This window comes from Trematomus bernacchii, unplaced genomic scaffold (assembly GCF_902827165.1).
Source record: "Trematomus bernacchii unplaced genomic scaffold, fTreBer1.1, whole genome shotgun sequence".
NCBI classification, from domain to species: domain Eukaryota; kingdom Metazoa; phylum Chordata; class Actinopteri; order Perciformes; family Nototheniidae; genus Trematomus; species Trematomus bernacchii.
Window position 1 is genome coordinate 99,369 of NW_022987591.1, and position 26,666 is coordinate 126,034.

The window sequence follows — 26,666 nt, forward strand, 5'->3', positions numbered from 1 at the left end:
AGATATCACACGTAGCTATTTTATTTACCTCTCAAACTACCTAAACTATTTATAGATATGTTTTAGTTTTACTGTCGAGTCACTCATTATTGGACCCGCGACTTTGATACTGTCGTGTTGTCAGGAGGGGGAGAGCAGTCCGTTTATTATTCCCGTGTTATTGTAAATTACTGTACACGTTTTTGAATAGTTAATTAATCTACTATAATTAGTTGGTTTAATATCGAATCATATCAGTTTGTTTCAAAGCTCATTAAATAACATAGAAGACCTTTAACCGGCACTTTTCTAATTCTGCCTCGGAAGATTTAAACTGTAACGAACATGCCGACCGGACAGGAGGGGGGGAGGAGGAGGGGGTTGAGAGGGGTGGGGGCTGAGGAGGGGGGATGTGAAACCTGCTGTAAGGAGGGGGTGGGTTGAGAGGGTGGGGGCTGAGAAGGGTGGGGGCTGAGAAGGGTGGGGGCTGAGAAGGGTGGGGGCTACCGGTGAGGATGTAACACCTGTATGTGAGGGGGAGGGGGGGCTGGCTGAGGGGGGTGGGGGCTACCGGGGGGATGTAACACCTATACGCGATAACACCTCGAACAAAGGGGCTCATTAGCATATCAAAGGGGCTCATTAGCATATCAAAGGGGCTCATTAGCATAATTAGGGGGCGGGACTTAGAAGGTGTGACCTGTCACTTTTTTATGCATACTAATGAGATTGAAGCGGGATTGGTAACACTACTGAGATCAATAAAGTGGAATGTTTTCCTTTCTAATACACCTCTCCTTCCTCATCCTCCTCATCTCCCAGGCTATCAGCTCCAACCTCCTCGTAATCTTTTTCCAGAGCGGCCATGTCCTCTCTGGCCTCAGAGAACTCAGAGAACTCTCCCTCCTCCATACCCTGTCCCATATATGTCTCTATAAGACCTATCTTCCTAAAGTATTTGTATGTATTATATTTAAAATATGAATAATAATTAAGGCTGCAAGCAGCAATGAATGGGTCTTCGTAGATCTGCGCAGATTCGCTGTGTCACGTAGATGTCTTCAGGACTGGACCATCGAGCAACGTGTGAGGTTATGGGCTAATCGGACAATGTATATAGGAGGTACAGCAAAACTGTGATTCATGGCGAGGAATCTGTCTCTACAACAACGGCTTATGATGACTCACAATTGGCTCAGATGTCTTGAGGGCTGCCTCGTTATCAAAGACGAGTTGAGGGCCCTACCATTAACGGTCGTCTAAAGTCTGGTGATGTTTGGACCATTTAACATTGAGTTACGTCGACATTGTGTTTTATGGCGAGTTTGTGTTTCCATGGCAACAGCATACTATGAGATGATCAGATTTGATGTAGAGCTGTTCAGGGCCGTAGCGTTATGCTGTGTTCACACCAGACGCGATGCGAATATTCGCTTCGCTCTAATCGCTCCTATCGCATCGCTCTAAACGCTCGAGTTTCACCGCGGCTGCCAGCTGTGTTTACTCGCATCATTCAAACAAGACGCGCTGGCTCGGGAGCTACAACTACAACAACATGAACATATTTTACCGTGATTAAATTGTAATACACGTTTCTAAATGATGCCGAAGTAACAACATACTGATACCGGTTAGTAAAAACCATGAATTAATGCTTGACAAGTCTGCAGACAAGACGGCAGGCGAAACATCTTTTAAAATGCTTGTTTTCTGAATGAAGATCGGGTCGACCAGGCTAAGCTAACGTTGTATATGCTCATTCCACACTCATAACAACGGCCTACAGACATAAATAAACCAGCGACTGTATTCGCCATGACACAGACAGTCTGTGGTTTGTACTTGTTTAACTTTTGTCCAGTTTCTGAACAGATATGAGGAGCTGTGTGCTAACTGCTAACAGCTAACGGCTGATATTTTCTGGTTGAACGTCAGGGACGGCAGGCTGAGATCCTCACCGCTGATTGGCTTCCGCGAGAACGCGTCATGTGAATTTGACGCTCGAGTTGAAAAAATTGAACTTGAGCGTTTGACGCGGCACCGTTTAATCGCCTCAATCGCGTGATTCGCGCCGCGTCCACCGCTTAATGCTCGCCGTCGGAGCGAATTTGCGTCTGCCCGCGTCTCTGCATTGACTTTACATGTAATCGCGCCGCCCCCAAACATCGCATCCCGTCCGGTGTGAACGCACCATTAACTATCATGTGACGTTTGGTGCCTATGTACTTTTGACTTGTGACAACATTGTATTTTATGGCGAGTTTGTGTTTCCATGGCAACACCATACAACCAAACTATTTCAGTGACATCACGTATGACATCTCTGGAATGACATCCTCACATACTAGAGTGATGACATCATAGTTCGCCTTGATCTCCTATGACGGAACTCTCATCAAGGCCATTGATGATGTCACTGGATAGGGAAGGCAGATAGCAAGGACTCTCATCTGAATTCATTCTTCACTCCAGCGGTAAGTGGTAAGACGCATTCAGACAACCTTTACAGTCTTCTAGACAGAACACTTCTTCCAAAGAAAAATAGATTATTTTACCTACGCACAACACAAGTCTACAGACTGTGCCATGGATAGAAGAAGCGCCCAGAACCATGCAGCTGAAGCTGATCGAGCTTACAGGCAGAACCTGGATGAAAAAAATCACACCTGGGAGAGTGAGAAGCAACAGATGGAGACAACAATAAAAGAGGTGACTCAGGAAAAGAACGACCTGGCCAAGGAAAACCAGAGCCGGGAGACCGAGTTCAAACAGGTGGAGGCTAAATTAAAGCGCATGGAGAAGGAGAAAGATCACCTGGCCGAGAAAAACCTGAGCTGGGAGACGGATGTCAAACAGCTGAAAGACGAGATGAGAGAGCATGAGGAGATGTTCTCCAAAGACCTGGCCCAGAACCAAGAGAGCTGGGAAACCAAGGTTAATTTGGTGGAGACCAAATTAAAGGAGGTGACTCAGGAGAAGGACGACCTGGCTCAGAAACACCAGAGCAAGGAGAGCGATTTGAAAGAGGTTCAGGCAAAGTTAAAAATGGTTGAGGATGAGAAAAAGGACTCAGCCAAGAAGAACCAGAGCTGGGAGTTAGATGTCAAACTGAAGGAGAGGCAAGTCAAGCAGTTGAAGAACGATTTGGATGAGCAGAAGAAGATGTTCTCCAAAGACCTGGCCCAGAATCAAGAGAGCTGGGAAACCAAGGTTAATTTGGTGGAGACCAAATTAAAGGAGGTGACTCAGGAGAAGGACGACCTGGCTCAGAAACACCAGAGCAAGGAGAGCGATTTGAAAGAGGTTCAGGCAAAGTTAAAAATGGTTGAGGATGAGAAAAAGGACTCGGCCAAGAAGAACCAGAGCTGGGAGTTAGATGTCAAACTGAAGGAGAGGCAAGTCAAGCAGTTGAAGAACGATTTGGATGAGCAGAAGAAGATGTTCTCCAAAGACCTGGCCCAGAATCAAGAGAGCTGGGAAACCAAGGTTAATTTGGTGGAGACCAAATTAAAGGAGGTGACTCAGGAGAAGGACGACCTGGCTCAGAAACACCAGAGCAAGGAGAGCGATTTGAAAGAGGTTCAGGCAAAGTTAAAAATGGTTGAGGATGAGAAAAAGGACTCGGCCAAGAAGAACCAGAGCTGGGAGTTAGATGTCAAACTGAAGGAGAGGCAAGTCAAGCAGTTGAAGAACGATTTGGATGAGCAGAAGAAGATGTTCTCCAAAGACCTGGCCCAGAATCAAGAGAGCTGGGAAACCAAGGTTAATTTGGTGGAGACCAAATTAAAGGAGGTGACTCAGGAGAATGACGACCTGGCCAAGAAACACCAGAGCATGGAGACGGAAGTCAAACTGTTGGAGGAGGAAATTAATGAGCAGAAGGAGGTGTTCTCCAAAGACCTGGCCCAGAATCAAGAGAGCTGGGAAACCAAGGTTAATTTGGTGGAGACCAAATTAAAGGAGGTGACTCAGGAGAATGACGACCTGGCCAAGAAACACCAGAGCATGGAGACGGAAGTCAAACTGTTGGAGGAGGAAATTAATGAGCAGAAGGAGGTGTTCTCCAAAGACCTGGCCCAGAATCAAGAGAGCTGGGAAACCAAGGTTAATTTGGTGGAGACCAAATTAAAGGAGGTGACTCAGGAGAATGACGACCTGGCCAAGAAACACCAGAGCATGGAGACGGAAGTCAAACTGTTGGAGGAGGAAATTAATGAGCAGAAGGAGGTGTTCTCCAAAGACCTGGCCCAGAAACACCACAGCTGGGAGACCAAGGTTAATTTGACGGAGACACAACTGAAACAGGTAGAGGAGCAGAGGGACAAGCTGGCTCAGAAAAGTCTGACTTGGGCCACGACTGAGAAAAAGATGGAGGAGGAAAATAAACTTGTGGAAGACCTCTGTCTTCACATGAAGCACAAGAGGAGAGGTTTCTTCTCTCGCAGGAGGGAGACTGAGGATAGAGACGTCGTCTTGCAGAAAATGCTAAGCAAGATGCAAGAGAAGGAGATGAGGAAGAAATCAAAGAGGGGGGAACCTGAGGCGAGAAACTCCTCCTCAGAGGAGACGGAGAAGGCTGCTGGTGATTCAGCTCCTGCTGGACAACAGTAACTCCCTCCCTCCAGCCCCTACTTCCCTCCTCCATTTCCCCTCACCCCCTCCTCCTACCTCCCTTCACTTTTTGCTCAGATAGGTTTTCTCCTGGTATCAGGTTTTCCTGCAATCCATATTCATAGTTGAATAAGGATTAAATAAAACATCAACACTAAGTCCCTCCTCTATTTACCCCCTATAATGTATTATTATTGTTATTTACCTCACCTCCTTCCTCCCCCTCCCTCACCTCACTCCCCCTATAATGTATTATTATTGTTATTTACCTCACCTCCTTCATCCCCCTCTCCCTCCCATATAATGTATTATTATTGTTATTTACCTCACTTCCTTCCTCCCCCCTCACTCCACCCCAAACTCCATAATACAATTAGGATTAAAATGACTTGATTTAAAAATAAAATACAAAATCTAATCTAATTTGTTTACGTGTGTGCCTCACTGTGTAAACATATACAGTATACATTCTTAACTGTATCACATTTTGGTTTCTAAAGTACTTCTATGTATTGTATGTTTAATCAACACTTTCATAAATAAAACAACCCATGGTATGAAATGGAAAATTGTGTTTTTATATTTGTCTCACTGTACACGTTCAATTCCATTATATATATTTATAATCTGTTCATTTCATACAAGCTGGTCAAAGGGGACATTACTACAAATGTTGAGGTGAAGAGCAGAAAATGTAATTTTCTTGACAGAAACATGGTGTCACTCACCTCAGAGTATAATAACAAGAGAACATTGATATTATGCCTTAGCTGATGTGCTTTTAATTCAACGACAGTAAAAATGCATAATTATTATCTGCAAAACGTTGGTAAAATCCTACCTTTATTCACAAATAACCCTCTCTGTAAAATCCTAAATTGTAGGATAGTTTGGCCATTAAAATGCTATTTGATTAGACTTCTAGCGAGAAGTGTATATTGTAGGCTACTTTTAGAATCCACGTCCAGTGGATGTGTAGGATCTATAGTTTGATAGATATTACGAAGATGATTTGAGGTTTCGCCAGGAGAACGTGTATATGCAGCAGCTTCCATGTAAAGTTAGCGTCAACCCTCACAGGGTGAAAACAGTATTTCCGGTCTCGAAGTTTTCATAATAAAACCAATGATCAAATGATTTAACAGTGATATCTGCAGTACTCATCCACTAAAAAACATCAGTTTATCCTTGTTAATTACCCGACATTGGTTTAAATTGTGAACAATGCTTTTGTGTTTTTCCCCATAGGTTTTTCCCTTTAGATTCTGAGAGACACATTTCTTTTTTCAGAGGTTTTGATGAGGCCGATCCGGCCTTTTTGCGCGACTGTCACTCAAATGCGGGACAGTCTGTGGGACGCGGGACAAATAATAAAAATGCTGTGTGTGCAGTCCCGCACAATGCGGGACACCTGGTCACCCTACACACACACGCTTCAAATCAAGTTGCATAAATGCTTGAGCTACGTTTTTATTATAATTAGCCTACTGTGAAATCTGCCTATGTTTTCGTCATTATTACAACAAATACACACTTGCAACTGATAACACTGGTGTAAGCATTGGGTTGAGAGGTCATGTGTTGTTCTTTTTCCTGACAAGGACCACTGGGGCGGACCACGGGCTACAACTCTCTTCAATTATGTCATCCTCCAACAGGCGCTGAACCTGTCTGCCTATCTCCTTCCGTTTTTCTGGCGAAGTACGGTAGGCCCGACGCTTGACCGGGGAATGATCACCTGTCTGTATGCGGTGTTTGATCAGACCGGTGTTTCCTGTTCTGCCCTTCCCAGAGCCGAACACCCCTTGGTGTTTCCCCATCAAGGCCTGCAGCTGCAGTCTCTGTTCAGCAGACAACGGGAAGCCAGCCACATCCGGCAGAGGGGTAGCCCCCTGCTGAGAGGGGAAAACCTCAGCGGGGGTGAGTAGATCACACCACACTCCCTCTCACCACTCCAGGACAGACTGCGCATGCTCACAACACATGACATCTCAACCCAATGCTTACACTGGCAATGATTTTATATTTATTAGATTACAACAAAAAATCATGCTTCAAATAAGTGGGGATACGGCGTAGGCTACTCCCGCGTCCAACGCCCACTACACCACTGGTAAAGAGACAAACCCACCAGCATTATAGGATACACCAGTGGCGGCCGGTGGTCTTTTTTTTTGGTGGGGCTCTTGACGTACCGTAAGTGACCTACCCGGGGGGTCCGGGGGGTTTCCCCCCGGAATTTTCTTTCGAGAAATGACCCCTTAAATGATGACTTCTGGTGATGTTAGAGGGGGGGGGAAAGGAGAAATCGAGGCTTAAAAATATGAGAAGACTGATCAATACCTCCATAATCTTCAGTGTGGAAAATATTATTTATCAACCTGAACATCTACTACTTTACCAGGAATTTGTGTTCTCAGAACTGGTCTGTTTTTTTCTTTCTTAAAACTGTTCATGTTTTATGAACCAACACCTTCACCAAGTAGCTTTACAGTGAACTGCATGTGAGATATAAAATGAATAGCATCTTTTCAGTAGCATTAATTATAAATATTTAAGTGGTTCAATACAAGTCACTACAGCATTTCAAACTGAACTGTGAATAAATGCAATTTAAAAAAAATAACCACAGCACAAAATGTCATAAATTGTGTTTTTTCTTTGTTTCTCTGAGGATTATTTACAAACAGGCTTATTTACATATAGCAATAACTCAGAAATGAAAAAGCTACATCGTCTAACACGAACAACCAGTTAGCATAATGATAATATATGTGTTATGTACAATGTAACTGGCAAGGCTAGAGCAAGAAAGAACATAAAGTTTGCAAAAGGTTTAAATAACTTCAAGTATCTGTCTTCAGATTACGTGGAGGTTTTAGTCCGATGGGAAGCAGATTTTAAGCGACACCGAAGATAAACCAAAAATGTGGTGGAGCTGCAAACCGTGTAGTGTTGCTGGGACAGAACAGGAGCTATAACCGTTGGAAAATACATCACAGACAATGCAACAAACGTGGAGACAGAACAATCACTTCTGTGATAAATGCCCACTTATTAATAAACTTCTAACAACCATGGGAAACCTCCTCTCTACATATAAAGTGATATCCAAGCATGGGAAACAAAAGACAGCATTTACCTGTTTGCATCCAGCTAGCCAAGCCTTTCTTGTGTACCAGCTACTTGTGAAGCCTCGTGTATACATTTTGTCTTTTTCACGAGATTGCTGCGATATATTCAAATCGGGTTGGTCCGGTGCAAGGTCTTTAAGCAACAATTTATCTGCCAAACTTCTCCTTTCGAAAGGATTGGAGATTAGCTCTTGAACAGAATTAGGCCGGGACCGAGGTCCGGAGACTCCACCTGCACACGAAGCCATCCTCATCAACTACTGCGTCAACCGGATACGAGTCACTGTCCAAACTACTCACAGACTGCACTGGGCGCTGACATTGGCGCCCGGTGACCGTCATCTTTGACGACGCTGATTGGCTGAAATTATATTTTCGCGGCATAGTTTACACGTTACAGATAGCAACAGTCAGCTGCTGGTGGCTGCTGCTGCACTGGTTGAAGGCTCCTCTCTTAGCGCCCAGACGAGAGAAGGTGCATGGGCAAGGCCAGGCAGGAAACATGTGACTTATCAGTAACTTTAGACATCGTAACACAATTTTAAACGAGATTTTATTGTAGATTATACATTTTACTGATACCAATTATATAATATTTACCTTGTTCATTAAAAATAAAAATAAAAACATATATATGTTTTTAAACATATTTTTTTTTTTAATTTTAATTTTAATTATTATTATTTTTTTTTTTTTCAATATGGGAAGAGGTGGGGCGGCGCCCCTAGCGCCCCTATGGACCGGCCGCCACTGGGATACACCATAAAGTGACATTTTACATTAAGTTAGCTTTAATACATTTCTTATTTGGCATGCGTTTCTGCCCAATAACCGATCATAAATGTACAAAATCCATTAACTACCAAAGAGGCAATTGAAAGTGCAATAGGAATGCATTAGTTTAGGTCATTGTATTGTAGAATCCATTTTGTTTTTCTGTTTGAATGACATTAAATATCCCTGCTTAATGTCAAGAAAAACCATTTTTTTGTAACCGAACATGGTGAATGATTTCAGAACTGAAAATTTAAAAAAACGTCTACAACATCTGTGAAAACACTAATCTCCTTACAACACTATTTAGCCTTTTTCAATGTTGGCTTTACATGGTTCCTAATGTATTGCTTTCAGTTTCATTCATTTTCCAGTCTGGGAACAGCAGAACTAAGTACTTTTAAACACCACCCGTCTGCCCGCTTGAGAGCCCCACCCCCCCGCCTCATTCCTCCCTTGGGCCAGAGTGAATACCACACCCTATTTTAGATCAGGCCAGGGTTAGGACTCTGTTCTTCTCACGTAAAGCACAAATCCAATCTTAAATAAGTAAATGTAAGATATGCAAATAGAACTCTTGAATCATCTGATGTTGAGAAATAATTTAGTGATTCATCTAGCATTTAACTAGATTGCCATGGCTGTCTGTTCAGAGAAAAAAAAAATATATATATATATATATATATATATACATATACATACATTAAACACCACTGCCTCCAAGTGACTGAATTGAGCAATAGCATCTCTGTGTGAAAACATTTTTGATTGAACTGAGCAAGTGAATACATACAACCCATCTAGGCAGATAGGTAATGTTTTACAGTGTATTTATTGACGAGAGGAAAGCATATGTTCAGGTTCAGTCAATTAACAACTTTATTTTCTTGACATTAATAAAACAGCATGGCTCAGAGAGCAATAAAGTGGAATGTTTGCCTTTCTAATACACCTCTCCTTCCTCATCCTCCTCATCTCCCAGGCTATCAGCTCCAACCTCCTCGTAATCTTTCTCCAGAGCGGCCATGTCCTCTCTGGCCTCAGAGAACTCTCCCTCCTCCATACCCTCACCCACATACCAGTGCACAAAGGCACGCTTAGCGTACATCAGATCAAACTTGTGGCCAAGCCGAGCCCAGGCCTCTGCAATAGCAGTGGTGTTGCTCAGCATGCACACAGCCCTCTGGACCTTGGCCAGGTCTCCACCAGGAACTACAGTGGGCGGCTGGTAATTGATGCCTACCTTGAAACCAGTGGGGCACCAGTCCACAAACTGGATGGAGCGCTTGGTTTTGATGGTGGCAATGGCAGCGTTCACATCTTTGGGAACGACATCACCACGATACAAAAGGCAGCAGGCCATGTATTTACCGTGGCGTGGGTCGCATTTCACCAACTGATTGGCTGGCTCGAAACAGGAATTAGTGATTTCTGCCACCGAGAGCTGCTCATGGTAAGCTTTTTCCGTGGAGATGACAGGGGCATAGGTGGCCAGAGGGAAGTGGATACGGGGATAGGGCACCAAGTTGGTCTGGAACTCTGTCAGATCAACATTGAGGGCACCATCAAAACGAAGGGAGGCAGTGATGGAGGACACAATTTGACTCATTAACCTGTTCAGGTTTGTGTAAGAGGGACGCTCAATATCGAGGTTTCTACGGCAGATATCATAAATAGCCTCATTATCAACCATGAAGGCACAGTCAGAGTGCTCCAGGGTGGTGTGGGTGGTCAGGATGGCGTTGTAGGGCTCCACCACAGCGGTGGACACCTGGGGAGCTGGGTAGACGGAGAACTCCAGCTTGGACTTCTTGCCGTAGTCGACGGACAGACGCTCCATCAGCAGGGAGGTGAAACCAGAGCCGGTGCCCCCTCCGAAGCTGTGGAAAACCAGGAAACCCTGAAGACCGGTGCACTGGTCGGACTGAAAGAAAGAGAAAATCAAATAATAATAATAAATGTATTTATATAATACAAAGACAGCAGTGCCAAGGGTTCACAGCTAATGATAAAAAGCGTATTAGTGCACAGCATGTAAACATATAGATGAAATGAAAACAGATCAGAGATAAGAGGGTGCCATACCATGGAGGGCTTTGAATGCGATCAGGAGGATCTTAAACTGAATTCTGCAGGGTGGAGAAAGCCGATGCAAGTGGGCCAGAATCGGGGAAATATGCTCACTTTGAAAGAGTGATACGAGATTGTTATGTCTTGTGTTTGTTTAAAACACTGTACAGCTCTACATTTTAAAACATATACTTCACATATTTATTATTAGTTATGACACTTGGCTTTTGCAATACTTATTTTTGCCATTCACCACAATATGATTGCATACTCCTTGTATGTGAAAACCTACTTGGCAATAAACTGATTCATTTCCATTTAATACTCTTCAGAAAAATTGACTTCTGTTCTAAATGTACTGACCAGCTTTCGGATTCTGTCCATCACTGTGTCAATTATCTCCTTTCCGATGGTGTAGTGTCCTCGTGCGTAGTTGTTGGCAGCATCCTCCTTGCCAGTGATCAGCTGCTCAGGGTGGAACAGCTGGCGGTAAGGCCCCGTGCGCACCTCATCTAAGGGTAATGAGCATTAGATTATTTAAGGTTTTGAATGACAGAGGGGGGAAAAGGCATTTATGATACTTTTATCATTTATAATTAATGAGAATTTACCGATGACAGTGGGCTCCAGGTCAACAAACACTGCCCTGGGGACGTGCTTTCCAGCTCCAGTCTCCATGAAGAAGGTGTTGAAGGAATCGTCCCCTCCTCCTCCTGAGATGTTCTGGTCACCAGGCTTCCTGCCGTCCGGCTGGATCCCATGTTCCAGGCAGTAAAGCTCCCAGCATGAATTTCCAATCTGCACACCAGCCTGACCGACATGGATAGAGATGCACTCGCGCTGTAAAAGGAAAAAAAGGTTGTTAAGAAACTATCATAAAAAGGAAGCCTAGTTGGCTGATTCTTGTGCAAAAACAGTGTAACATACATACATTCTAGTGGCATATCATCACATGTGGGAGGACTGCTCTAGAGAAAAAGGCTATTTTAATAAGAACCAAACATCATATCATGATTTAAGTCACCTGACGCACACATTTGTCATCTGAACAGAAAGACAGTTATAATTAAAAACAAAAAGAGGCTAAATACTGTTTATAGCCTATGTCTAATACCGAAAGCACAATGACGCAGTTGTTGGCAGACAGGTGGCACGATTGGACGTGAATGTGGGCCAGTGTTAAGAGAGGGTCCTACGCATTTACATTTTCTGCAACTGTGTCACACGGATTGCGCCACTGCCACACCCCTTTAGGAGACTGGCGTGGCAGGCCAGAACGTAAACACACATACATGTAGGCTAATAATCATCTAATTCGACCTAAATAAAGTAAAAATTGGAACCATGTCTCTCTTCTCTCTAATGTGAAGACATTAGAGAAAACACGTCGGTTTGCTATACTGGTTCCAAAATGGTGTAATGAGCTCCCCATTGACATCAGGACAGCAGAAAGTTTACACATCTTCCGGCGCAGACTGAAAACTCATCTCTTTCGACTCCACTTCGAGCAATACAATTACTAACAACGCACTTATATAAGCTACTAATAAAGGACTGGCTTATCTAAAGCCAGTTGAGGAGCACTTGAAATGTTTTGGCTCTATGAAACCTGATGTACTTATATGATTCTGTTTTCTTCAAGTGTGTATCTTCTTGGTCGAAATGCACTTATTTATTGTAAGTCGCTTTGGATAAAAGCGTCAGCTAAATGCAATGTAATGTAAAGACACTAAACAGAGGTTGACACAAATCCGTCCGTTCATTTAATTTAAATATCGGCAGCGAGTAATCATTTCAGACGTAGGCTACGTTGGAAAAACGCCATGGTTCACTGAAATTCGGTAAATGTTTTATCTGTGTTAATATCATGTTTTAAATATGAAACCATTAAACCTGACCACTAATGAGACAAGTATATTTATTTCCAACAATTCGCGCCGATTGTAAATGCGTCACTTCAACATCTTGACTGTGACGTCGAGTTACACTTAATTTACCAACACCACAGTTAAAACGACTTATTAATGACGAAGCTTGATTTACCAGCTTATACCGCAACATTTTTGTTTCACTATAAAAATGATGCGTCTTCTTTAAAGAGTAAGCGGTTAAAAAACGTTAAGCTGGTTACGTTTTCGCATGATGACACACGTTCAGAGCGCTGCATTTGGTTAAATACACATCCTCTAAGTGGAGAAAACCTGTACTATCGTACTCACCATTTTTCTGAAGACGGAGGGTTTCGATAAAGAAGAGGAAAAGGCAAAGTTATCTCTCACAGCAGGGTAAGAAGTAACTAACTGGTGTATTTGTTCTAGGCGGGGCTATTTATACTATTTTACGCGGCACAATTGCTGCGGAATCTGATTGGTGAAGAGTTTATCGCCGGCCACTAGAGGGCAGCGTCTCACTGCTGTCGCACCGGATATGCCGTGCTCTGACCCGGTAGTACTGAGCGGCCATTTTAGTTCAAACATTGTTCAATCACTCCGCCTCGTGTCGAGACGTTCATCCACTTACACATGTAAGACTGTTCCCACTATTGTTGGTGTATATATACGTGGTGTCGTAGCATATATTTGTGTTGTGTTAATGATGACATGCATGTATGTAATACTTTGTCAGCTTACCTCGATGTATTACTCTGTTTCAGGGTGTCGTCATCTTTGTCATTAAAACACTGAAACTGACATTGAGGAGTGTGTTTCTTCATGACGACACCATGGTCGTTGTTGGATGCCCTGCCCCCGGCTGCGAGTTCAAATCCGAAGACGTATCTGAAGCACTCGTCATTGCCCTATTGACGATTCATGGATTTAGCCACCAGCACGCAGCGCCTGTCATGGCCGCGCCAGCCCAGGCCCCAGCCCCTCACGGCCCGAGACTCGATCGGCCCAAAGTTGATGTGGGCGTATCGATAGAGGAATGGAACGTGTTCATCCGCCGTTGGAATGTATTCTGCGCCGGCTCAGGCATAGGGAATGCCCAGGCCCCATTCCAGCTGTTTCAGTGCGCTGGGCCTGTACTTGGAGACAGCCTGTTGAAAGCCGTCCCCGACGCCGCTTCCGGACCCTTGCCAGATCTGATCGCCGTCATGCGTTCCCTGGCTGTCATCCCAGTCGCTACATGCGCCCTGCGCACCGAGCTACTCCAGTTACGCCAGGAACGCGACGAGACATTCCGCGCATTCGCTGCCAGAGTGCGGGGTAAAGCAGAGACATGCGCATATAATGCGGTATGCGAGTGTGGTAAAGACGTGGACTATACCGACCACATTATCCGTGATGTTCTGCTCAATGGCATCTATGACTTTGGACATACGCCGCGAGACGCTGGGAACATCTGATGTCCTGGTCAAGCCAGTTAACGATGTAATTGCACTCGTCGAGAACAAAGAGATGGCCCGTAACGCTCTCCCGTCATCCTCCCTATCAGCCATGTCGTCATTCCGGCGCCTGCAGACGACTCCACAGACGAGCCCCGCCCCGAGCCCTGCGGCCGGGGCTAAACGTGCTTCGTGCCCGGAATGTAAGAGCGTCTTCAGCGTCTTCACGGAGCGGCCTCGCGGGTGGAATCCGAAGCCTCACCTGGTGTGCATCGGCTGCTACAGGGCCCGCCGACGACAGAGGCGTCCACAGCCGTCATCCGACAGTCAACATGCCGCCATGGGGTCGGAGCTGGTCTCCCAGGTCTCGTCGGTGCGAGCTGGAGCCCGCCCTGGCCGACGTCACGGGAGCCATCGCCGACGCCGCGCCCCTACGTCGCACGGCTGAAAAGACAAGTGGGTCCACTTCTGATTGGTTGAATTCTTTAGAATTTGTTTTAAAGAAACTTTATTGAGCACATGGAAAACAAGAACACTGGCTAAAGAAAAAAGGGATGGAGATCTGGCAGAAAAGGTGGGAGAAAGACCAGAAAGGCAAAGACTATCACAAAGTACAAAAGACAATTACAATTCATATTTATAAAGAAAGAAACAGAAGGGAGGAAATCACGATCGCTAGACTCAGAATAAATCACACGGCTTTGAATGGTACGCTGTATATCATGGGGAAAAGTGACGGTGACAAGTGTGGGAACTGTGGAGTAAAAGAAGATGTAGAACATATCTTGTTACATTGTGACATCTATAAAGCGGAAAGAGAAAAACTAAAGGCTAAAGTTTTAGAGGCAGAGAGGGAATGGAGTGTGGTTGGTGTTTTGGGAACAAAAGGAGAGGGAGTATAAGAGCTACCAGAAAGGCACTGTTTACATTCTTGAGTGAAACTGGGGTAGGAAAAATAATTTAATATTAGGTCAGGAAAGAATATAGATTTTTATTTTTGTTTTATTTATTTCATGTTTTTTGTGGATTTATTTATTTATTTAGATTTATTTTGATTAGATCATAGGTTAAAGAGTTCGTATGATATGATGATTCATACTCATGTACAGTAGGTGGCGGTATTCACCTTTTAAGTTGTTTGCAATCTGCCAAAAACGAAGAGAAGAAGAAGAAGACTGGCTAACAAAATTCCTGTTCAAAGCGGAATCACACCTAAGAACGTCAGTCCCATGGATGTACTGGGAAAACGTGGTTATTGCTGAACATTAATAAATAGACGTAGTATAATAATACAACACATGCATATTACTATACAAGAACGTTTAGCAAATAAGATAATAAGAAAAGAAGATTGGCATATTCCGACTTTTGACGTTCATATTTGAATTACGATAAATATATATATATATTTTAGTCATTTTCAAACATATCTTTGTCTGACATGAGTAATATTGTCATTCTTTATTGGTAAATATCATTCATTGTATCAACTGCAGGAAATAGTAAGCCCTCCTTTTATATTTTTTAACTATCTGCAAGTTTCAGCAGAAAACTGCAATCCAACATTAAGCCAGTCTTTTTGTTTTCATCTTGCTGCTGCTCTGTCTCTTAAGACTCCAAAGCATGTCGAGTTACATTTCAGCTAATTGCATTTGAGACTGTGGTGTACTACACTGTGAAACTTTCTCTTTTCACTGGGATTTATATGCATTATTGTCAATTTGCTGCTTTGGTTTGGGAGCTGTAGAAAAGGGGGCAATAGGAAGCTTATGAGTGTCACAGTACTGTATGTTCCTGTTGGTTTTTAAATGAGAGCTGTGTATGCTTTGCAATAGAATGAGCAAACAAGAGAAAGGATTTATGTTAATAAAAAAAAACAATCACTGTATGATGTAAGTTCCTCAATTTACATCGATACACAACAGAAGGGGATGTTTTGGCCTGTGCACAATTTGATGTATGTTTTAGTGTAGTAAACCGTCCGTTCTGATTCACAATGCCTTATTTTCAGGGCGTTTTAGTAGAGCCAAATACGCCAACTTGTGTACGCATGAGGGCACCGTGTGTGTATGCGTCTGTATTTTTGTATCATTTTGAAGTGCACATCTTTTCAGCATTCAAAATATTCTGTTGTATGATTTTTTTTTTGTCAGAGGCAGTTATGCAAAGCTAAATTAATTTATTTCCCAAACAGTCCAATTACCTCATGATTGTGAGATGGAGAAAAACATATTGAATGGTTCTTAACTCCATGTCTTACGGTGAGAAGAGCACCCTCGAGATATGCTATATTATCTTTGAGCCATTTAACACATTGCTTTTGAGAAGAACAAAGGTTTTAAGATGAATTTCCTTTACAAATGAACAAACTGGTTGGGAGTTGTTCTAACGCATACACTATATGACTTTGAGCCAAATTCAGGTTTTTGGGCTGTATAAATAAATTGACTTGAAACAGTTGCTGATTTAGAGTACTGGCACCTTTTTTATTCCAATTCAAGCACTGGTTATTTGTGAATACAATAATCTCCGGAGCGTTTGCAATCAACGGGAGCATGTTGTTTCTTACACGACCACTAGAGGTGCTACACTTTAAAACGTGACTCTGGGTGCAGGGCGAGAAGGGTCCAGCTTCGGCCGCGGCATGTACACACTACACCGTTCTTATTATACATCCATGCACTACACGACACGCCCCCTACACGACACGCCCACCTGACACGACCCTACGGTGGCTGAGAGACATTACCGTACATGGCAGATTAAAAACGAATTGCAAATGTTATTGTAGCATTTTAAGCAACTATTAGGCAAATAAATTAATAACCTAGTCTATCCGTTTGAGACACAACAGTATAACTTTCAACCCAAATCATTTTGTCAACAAACGGTGGTTTAGTAAACTTTTTTTTAATATATAAAATAGGTATTAATGAGATAATCTATTAATTATGTTTGTCTAACTGCTACACATGTATTTATACATAAATGTAGATATTTGTGAACATCTAAATATAGTTGTTAAAGGTTTTAAGATATACATCATCACATCATGGGGTCATTAAGGACCAAATTAGGAGGGCCAGTCAGGCTACTAATGAGCTCAATCATTCACATGTATTATTATTACTTTATAAATTAAAAGTACTAGGGGTCTATTACAAAACCTTTTAAGGAATCGTCATGCATTCTGAATATTTCTGTACTTTAAAAACATCATGGCTCAAGATCCTGTTCTTGTTCAAGATTATTCATACTCATTTGTGAATTTAACATCCATATTCACTCAAAACTGAAACACCAACATTTTTTTTGAAAGCATTGCAGGCCTAAAGCTCCACGTCAGTGACCTATATTTTAATTTCTTCCATCAAACTTTAAAAATGGCAAACAGCATGTTTTTAAAGATTTAATCTTTGAAGAAACAAAATATCAAATTTGAACAGAAGGGCTTAAAAACACGTTTTTAATGCAAATAAACTTGAAACATAAACCTATTTGTCATTTCAAAATTCACTTGTATTGTCTGCGTGAAAGGCACAGTAGGCTATGAGCGAATACATATCAACATTAAAAAAATGACAAAGTCGTACAATATATACCATGTGCTAGGATTAAGTATGATGAGACTTTTTTTAAGGAGGGACCCCAGAGCCAAGGGCAGGCCGAGCAGACCGCCTTCTCCCGCCGCAGGCTTCCCCGGTGATGGGCTCCGTGTAACAAGTCCCCTCAGTCTGTGCGGGGAGCTGCACCACGGTGATGCTGCTGTCATCGCTCGCCTCTCCTCCGGTGGTGCCCTCGGCTCCCTCCGCCGCCACACTGCCCAGCACACGCGTTTCCACTACAGCGCGGAGCACGGTTTAAGAGGGCTGTGACGTGAGCGGCCCGTTTTTGGTTGCGTTTCCACTTGGCCTAGTACCGGCCGGCGGGTCCTAATTCACAGTTTTTCTGGCCTCATAAAATCGTGGGTCTAGGGCCAGAGACAACGAGGCTGAGTCGGGCTGAGTATGCTAAACTAGAGAGAGAATCGCTGGCAAGGGGGATACAACTACAACAAGATGGACATATTTGACCGTGATTTAATTGTAATACACGTTTCAAAATGATGCCGAAGTAACAACATACTGATACCGGTTAGTAAAAACCATGAATTAATGCTTTGACAAGTCTGCTGACAGACGGCAGGCGAAAAACCTTTTAAAATGCGTGTTTTCTAAATGGAGATTGGCTAAGCTAACGCAGTATATGCTCCGACCGTCCACACTCACAACAACGGCCTATACAGACATAAATAAAGCAGCGACTGTATTCGCCATGACACAGGCAGTCTGTGGTTTGTACTTGTTTAACTTTTGTTTAGTTTCTGAACATATATGAGGAGCTGTAAACTCTGAGTGCTAACAGCTAACGGCTGTGTTGTTTTTCTGGGGTTCTCATTGAAGATGACGTCACGGCTCCGCCTACACTGCGTTACTATAGATACTACCCAAGTTCCTAAACTGTAATGGAAATGCGCCATAAAGTGAGCCAGTCCTAACGAGGCCTAGCCATACCGAGCGAGGCCGAGCGAGGCCGTGTAGTGGAAATGCGCCATAATGTCTCTCAGCCACCGTAGTGTCGTGTCAGGTGGGCATGTCGTGTAGGGGGCGTGTCGTGTAGTGTCGTGTACTTGCCGCCATAGATATATATAATCATATTTTTTATATATTCCTGTTATAGGAACATATACATGTTTATATATATCTATGCTTGCCGCGGCCGCAGCTAGACCATATTGTGCAGGGCCGGGTTGCGGTCGAATACTCCAAAAAAACAGCTCCTAAGTTCTAACCCTATCGTCTATTCCTTGACCTCGGAGTTAAACGTCATGGGGTTAAGGGATAGTGGATAGGAGAATTCAAAAGGATTTAGGAGAAGAGACTGCGGTACTTTAGAGAATCCGACTGCACTTTCACTATCCGACGTGTTTATGATGCGCCAGCGGAGGTCATAAATGTGCGCCTGCTGCTGTGGGGAAACTATGGAAACTACAGTTTTCTATACAGCGGACTACAACATGGATGTTTAATAAGAACGAGGGACTACTGTAAACTCATCTAGAGACTCTGCACCGTGCTCTGATGCTGTTGTTTTATGCTTTATGAACGGGGACAACAGAGAAACATATTCTTCATGACCAAAGTTGGAATTGAAATAAAAAAGGAAAGTGAAACTTATGCTCGTCACCCTCTCCCTCCGGTCCACATTAATACAAATGATCCCAATACGTATGATTGTATGAAAAGATCTTAAAATCAATACAAATGTATTTATTATAAACGTTAGTCCTTAACATCTATCACTGTGTATATCACCATTCAAACATCTTTTAAAAGTTGAACAAACCCCACACAGCTCAGTAAAGACTGTGAAATGTTGACTTTATTTGATCATTTCAGTAAAAACTAACGTTCATATTTCTCTTTTTGATTATAATACTGATGAACGTTCAAAACAAAGCACTTTGGCAACTTACCACATACGTTTTAAAATGCTTAATAAGCACCGTAACTTTCATGATATCATTTCTCGTTCATAATCGGCTGTTTCCGTGAACGGCCGACTGTTGTGTGACGCAAATGCGGCGGCCGCAAGGCATTGTGGGGCAGCATTTTCTCCTCTCCTTTCGGTTAGGGAGGTCCAGTGGTTCCTAAGCTAAAGGAGGTTATAAAGGAAGTTTGAAACTTCCTTTCCTTTTAATTTAGAGAATTCGAACGGCACTTATCGGTTCCTAAGCTAAATGGACTATTCGACCGCAACCCCGGTGTTATGCCGTAGATTGAAGCCTTGCTGTAGATTGAAGCCCTGTTCGCGGGGACGAGCAAAGGTGACGTCATCGCCTGTATTGAGCGTTCGCCTAGTTTTCTAAGCGGAAAAACGAAAGATACTATTTACTTTCTCTCTTTTGAATGATATATTTCCCATCAGATTAAACAGCAAACGGCTGAATAAATAATGTGCATACAATTGCGTGGAGGCTCGTTTTAAGGACACTTTTCAGATCTGTCACAATCTTCGTATTGGAACAAACTTCCGTTTTTGAGTCCACTCTGTTATGTTCCTCCTTCCTACAGAACAGACAATGACAGGATAATATGTCATTTGTCAGTATAGTCCTATTTTTTAAAACCTTCTCTGTTGTTTAAGTGTCTGATAACCACGAATAGTAAGCAATGATATAACAGTAGCCTAATTATATAACATATGTCAGACACTGTGTTATTTTCAATCAAGCCTAAAAGATTATAATGTGTTCAAACTGGCTTCACTCGCTTGAATTGCTCCTTTGAATGTAATTTTCCTCTGTGGTTTCCTTCTCAACACATGTTTGTATTGTAATGCCACTCATATTTTATTTTTTATTGTATTTTAAGGTGACATTGAATGCTTTGAAAGGTGCCCTAAAATAAAGTGTATTATTGATCTTATATCTGTGCCTATATCACACTATTAATGTTCCTTATTTTAGACTAGGTTAATCCTGGTGTCAATAGGGAAGATCTGCACTGTTCTCTACATAACATGTTCAGCAGAGCAGGTATTTCTCCTGCCAGATTTGGAAGCCTCCCTATCATTTTGTCCAGGATGGTCATAGACTCACCAAAATCACACGAAGGTGTTGTAGCTTGCCCGGATTGGAAGCCCCCCCTATCATTCGTTGTCCAGGATGGTCATAGACTCACCAAAATCACACTGGTGTTTTTGCTGTTCCCCTTCTAGGGTTTGTGCTCACAAAGATAATTTTACTCTGGGCCCATTAGGTAAAAAACTAAAAGAGGGGATTCCATATCCTGGCATTGAGAAGGTGTTTGTATGCTGCCGGATTTGGAAGCCCTCCCTATCATTTTGGTCCAGGATGGTCATAGACTCACCAAAATCACACTGGTGTTATGCTGTTCCCCTCTAGTTTGTGCTCACAAAATAATCTTACTCTCTGGGCCCATAGGTAAAAAAAAACTAAAGAGGGGCTTCCATATCCGGCAGGAGAAGTGTTGTAGCTGCCGGATTTGGAAACCCCCCTATATCTTTGGTGTCCAGGATAGTCACAACTTCACCGAAAAAATGCATACTGGTGTGCCTGTTCCCCTCTCGTTTGTGCTCACCAAAGCATTTTACTCTGGCCCAGCAGGTAAAAAATTAAAGAGGGGCTTCCAAATCCGGCAGAGAAGGTGCTGCCAGATATGGCACCCCCCCTACAACTTTGTCCAGGACAGTCACAACTTCACCAAAATCATACTGGTGTTGCCTGTTCCCCTCTAGTTTATGCTCACCAAAGCATTTTACTCTGGGCCCAGCAGGTACAAAACTGAAGAGGGGCTTCCATATCCGGCAGACCAGGTGTTGTAGCTGCCGGATTTGGAAGCCCCCCTATATCTTTATCCAGGATAGTCACAACTTCACCAAAATCCTACTGGTGTTGCCTGTTCCTCTCTAGTTTGTGCTCACCAAAGTATTTTACTCTGGGCCCAGCAGGTGCAGAACTAAAGAGGGGCTTCCATATCCGGCAGACCAGGTGTTGTAGCTGCCGGATTTGGAAGCCCCCCTATACCTTTGTCCAGGATAGTCATAGACTCACCAAAATCACACTGGTGTTTGCTGTTTCCCTCTACTTTGTGCTCACAAAAGCATGTTACTCTGGGACCAGCAGGTGAAAAATTATAGGGGGGCTTCCATATCCGGCAGCCAGCCACAACACCTTCTCTGCCGGATATGGAAGCCCCTCTTTAGTTTTGTACCTGCTGGGCCCAGAGTAAAATGCTTTGGTGAACATAAACTAGAAGGGAACAGGCAACACCAGTGTGATTTTGGTGAAATTGTGACTATCCTGGACAAAGATATAGGGGGGCTTCCAAATCCGGCAGCTACAACACCTGGTCTGCCGGATATGGAAGCCCCTCTTTCGTTTTTTACCTGCTGGGCCCAGAATAAAATGCTTTTGCGAGCACAAACTAGAGGGGAACAGCAAACACCAGTGTGATTTTGGTGAGTGTATGACCATCCTGGACAAAATGATAGGGGGGCTTCCAAATCCGGCAGCTACAACACCTTCTCTGCCGGATATGGAAGCCCCTCTTTAGATTTTCACCTGCTGGGCCCAGAGTAAAATGCTTTTGCGAGCACAAACTAGAGGGGAACAGCAAACACCAGTGTGATTTTGGTGAGTGTATGACCATCCTGGACAAAATGATAGGGGGGCTTCCAAATCCGGCAGCTACAACACCTTCTCTGCCGGATATGGAAGCCCCTCTTTAGATTTTCACCTGCTGGGCCCAGAGTAAAATGCTTTTGCGAGCACAAACTAGAGGGGAACAGGCAACACCAGTGTGATTTTGGTGAGTGTATGACCATCCTGGACAAAATGATAGGGGGGTTCCAAATCTGGCAGGAGAAATACCTGCTCTGCTGAACATGTTATGTAGAGAACAGTGCAGATCTTCCCTATTGACACCAGGATTAACCTAGTCTAAAATAAGGAACATTAATAGTGTGATATAGGCACAGATATAAGATCAATAATACACTTTATTTTAGGGCACCTTTCAAAGCATTCAATGTCACCTTAAAATACAATAAAAAATAAAATATGAGTGCCATTACAATACAAACATGTGTTGAGTAGGAAACCACAGAGGAAAATTACATTCAAAGGAGCAATTCAAGCGAGTGAAGCCAGTTTGAACACATTATAATCTTTTAGGCTTGATTGAAAATAACACAGTGTCTGACATATGTTATATAATTACTGTTATATCATTGCTTACTATTCGTGGTTATCAGACACTTAAACAACAGAGAAGGTTTTAAAAAATAGGACTATACTGACAAATGACATATTATCCTGTCATTGTCTGTTCTGTAGGAAGGAGGAACATAACAGAGTGGACTCAAAAACGGAAGTTTGTTCCAATACGAAGATTGTGACAGATCTGAAAAGTGTCCTTAAAACTATGGAGGACGGAACATGACTTAAGTATAAATAAATAAATAAATAAATGTGTAAATAAATGTATGAAGAAATACAGGAATAAATAAATAAATACGTAAATAAATGAATAAATACAGGAATAAATAAATACAGGAATAAATAAATGACGAAATAAATACAGAAATAAATAAATGTTGAAATAAATACACAAATAAATAAATAAAAGAATAAACAAATAAATAAATGCATAAATAAATATGGAAATAAATACACCAATGTATAAATAAATAAAACAGAACACACGTTATTATATATCTTTCATATATTTCTACATTTACTCGACATACATTTAGTTATTTATTTATGTGTCCGTATGTTAATGAGGTGGGCGGTCCTAACCTCAGTCTGAAGCAGGATTGGTTACAGGAGTGTGTGATCATTTCTGGCAGAGGGCTATACTAACGCCTGGCTAACCGCGCTGATTCGAATGCAGGAGCTTTACTGTTTAGCCCTTATCTTTATACATCCATGGTTTATCCACAGTTGTAAGGATTATTTATGGGTATTGGTTTAAGAGCCATTGGAGATCATTAGCGGACCATTTAGAGAACGGAGAACCAAAAGACTATGTCCTCTCTATGTCCAGTTTCGTGTGGAACGATGTATAGAGGACTTGGCTCAGCTCGACATGGATGTGGATGTTAACCCAGCTGTGTTTGAGAGTCTTCAAGAGGTTGCCCGCCAACTTGAAATCCTCTCGGAAACAGAGGAGGCGACCCTTGGGCGTCCATCTTACATGTTGCCCCCAAACGTTATTGAAGCACATCTTTGTTGGGGGCACACCGCTGGGGACATCGCGAACGGGTGTGCAAAAGAACAATTATTAAAGAAGCCATTATTAGCGAGTTGCCGTGGGTGTACACTGTACACAGAATGAACAGATGTGACTTGCCACAAATCTCTTGCTTCTGCCTGGCTCCAACAATTGGCGAATCCTGCTTCAGACTGAGGTTAGGACCGCCCACCTCATTAGCATACGGACACATAAATAAATAAATGTATGTCGCGTAAATGTAGAAATATATGAAAGATATATAATAACGTGTGTTCTGTTTTATTTTCGACTTTTATTTATTTATTTATACATTGGTGTATTTATTTCCATATTTATTTATGCATTTATTTATTTGTTTATTATTTTATTTATTTATTTGTGTATTTATTTCAACATTTATTTATTTATGTATTTATTTCGTCATTTATTTATTCCTGTATTTATTTATTCCTGTATTTATTTATTTATTTACGTATTTATTTATTTATTCCTGTATTTCTTCATACATTTATTTACACATTTATTTATTTATTTATTTATACTAAAGTCATGTTCCGGCCTCCATATAAAACGAGCCTCCACGCAATTGTATGCACATTATTTATTCAGCTGTTTGCTGTTTAATCTGATGGGAAATATATCATTCAAAAGAGAGAAAGTAAATAGTATCTTTCGTTTTTCCGCTTAGAAAACTAGGCGAACGCTCAATACAGGCGATGACGTCACCTTTGCTCGTCCCCGCGAACAGGGCTTCAATCTACGGCAAGCAGTGGCGGCGCCAGGGTATGGCTGGGGTAGGCTACAGCCATACCAAGAAATGGCTTAGCCCCACCTTAGCCCCACCATGAAAAATGATGTTAAAGTAAGCAAAATAAAGTCCGCCAACTCGCGCGGAGTAAATTGCACAGACAGCAGTTAGCAAGATTGATTTCAGTAGCCACTTGTCTGGAAATACCGAAGACTAGAAACGGTTTTGAAAACTTTTGTAACGTAGTGATCGTCTTCCCAATAAAACATCTTTGATAATGTCTTCTGGCCAATCAGAATCACGATAACGGCGTGGTGTTGTTGCAGGAAGTCCCGACGGAGAATACTTTTGCTGTAGTACATCTCTATACATCAAGGTTCAAGGTTCTTTATTGTCAATCTGACATAGCTACAGAGTAATTATGCAGTTGAAAATCTTATGTCACAGGCTTCTCCAACAATGCAACATAATAACATAATAACAATAAGAGCATGAGCAATACAAAAATAATAATAGTTATAAAAATGAAATAAAGTTATGATGTGGAATAGTGCAGTACGAGTCTATATACAAGTTATTGGAATGATATATATATATTAGGTATTAGATACATACTACTGAGTAGCAGATGAATGTTTGATGTTGTTTCAACAGTTCAATTTTTTAACAGTCTCACTGCCCGCGGGAAGAAACTGTCTCCGAATCTTCTTGTCCTTGCCAGGATGCTGCGGTACCGCCTGCCAGACGGCAACAGAAAGAACAGTTTGTGGCTGGGGTGATGGGGGTCTTTGATAATCCGTAGTGATTTCTTCCTGAGCCGCTGGGAGTAAAGGTCCTCCATGGATGGCAGCTCCGTCCTGGTGATGTGCTGTGCAGTTTTCACCACCCTCTGTAAAGCCTTACGATCGAGGTCGGTGCAGCTGCCGTACCAGGCCGTCATGCTGCCAGTGAGGATACTCTCTATCGTGCACCTGTAGAAGTTGCAGAGTATCCTGGGATCCATTTTGAACCTCCTCAACCTGCGGAGGAAGAAGAGCCGCTGTCGAGCTTTCTTGGTGATGGTGGTGGTGTGAAGAGACCATGTCAGGTCCTCAGTGATGTGGACCCCAAGGAACCTGAAGCTTTTGACTCTCTCCACCGTAGTCCCATTGATGGCGATGGGGGCGTGTCCCTCTCCCTGCTGCTTCCTGTAGTCCACAATCAGCTCCTTTGTTTTGCTGATGTTGAGATGGAGGTTGTTATCCTGGCACCAAGATGTCAGGTTTTTGACCTCCTCTCTGTACGCCGTCTCGTCATCGTCTGTGATCTGGCCGATGACGGTCGTGTCATCAGCAAACTTCATAATGGTGTTGGAGCTGTGTGTGGCCACGCAGTCGTGGGTGAACAGGGAGTAGAGGAGAGGGCTGAGCACGCAGCCTTGAGGGGCACCGGTGTTTAGAATCAGGGTGGAGGATGTGATATTTCCCAACCGCACTGCCTGGGGTCTGCCCGTCAGGAAGTTCAGGATCCAGTCACAGAGGGCGCTGTTGAGCCCGAGGTCTCTGAGCTTGATGGCCAGCTTGGAGGGCACAATGGTATTGAATGCTGAACTGTAGTCAATGAACAGCATTCTCACATATGTGTTCCTGTTCTTCGGGTCCAGGTGTGAGAGGGCAGTGTGGAGGGTGAGGGCTATGGCGTCGTCTGTGGACCTGTTTGCTCTGTAGGCAAACTGCAGGGGGTCCAGAGATTCAGGGAGGGAGGAGGTGATGAATAATTTGACTAACCGCTCAAAGCACTTCATTATGATGGAGGTGAGTGCTACTGGGCGGTAGTCGTTGGGGCAGGTGATGATTGTCTTTTTGGGGATCGATACAACATTACGTGTTGATAGAAATCAACACGTAATGAAATAAGACCCCACGGTTTGATGATTGATAGGTGTGTGGGCTGTCTTTCATTTTGACACACAGAACAATGGGGGCTATCCACCCTTATCCACAATGTAAAGTAATTCACACAGCCTCTTCCCTCTTCTCTCTGTGAGGAGCAGCAGGTTCAGCTTTCAGAACAAAGTAACAAAAAACAAAAATGGCATTCATTTTTTTAAATGTGTAGTAATAGATTTATTTTTTTTCTTCTCAAGAGAGTACCAGGATGTGTATTTGATGTTAGTATTTCAAAAAATCTCCTGGGGGAGAATCCCCCCAGACCCCCCTGCAGGGGTCGGGTTTTCAGCATGTCAA

General features: G+C 42.8%; 1 protein-coding gene across 2 annotated transcripts; it reads right to left on the reverse strand.

Annotated features, from left to right (window-relative positions):
- Positions 1-783: 783 nt before the first annotated feature.
- LOC117481468 (tubulin alpha-1B chain-like) lies at positions 784-12,887 on the reverse strand. Of its 2 annotated transcripts, XM_034129159.1 has the most exons (5): positions 12,788-12,887; positions 11,180-11,408; positions 10,932-11,080; positions 9,438-10,422; positions 784-827 (listed from the first exon to the last, which is right to left on the reverse strand). In XM_034129159.1, the coding sequence occupies exons 1-4, from the start codon at positions 12,788-12,790 to the stop codon at positions 9,442-9,444; spliced, it is 1,362 nt and encodes a 453-aa protein (XP_033985050.1). In that variant the 5' UTR covers positions 12,791-12,887; the 3' UTR covers positions 784-827; positions 9,438-9,441. The 2 variants fall into 2 exon arrangements, with proteins under 2 accessions (XP_033985050.1, XP_033985049.1); XM_034129158.1 differs by lacking the exon at positions 784-827 and having other exon boundaries at positions 9,354-10,422.
- Between the last annotated feature and the right edge of the window lie 13,779 nt (positions 12,888-26,666).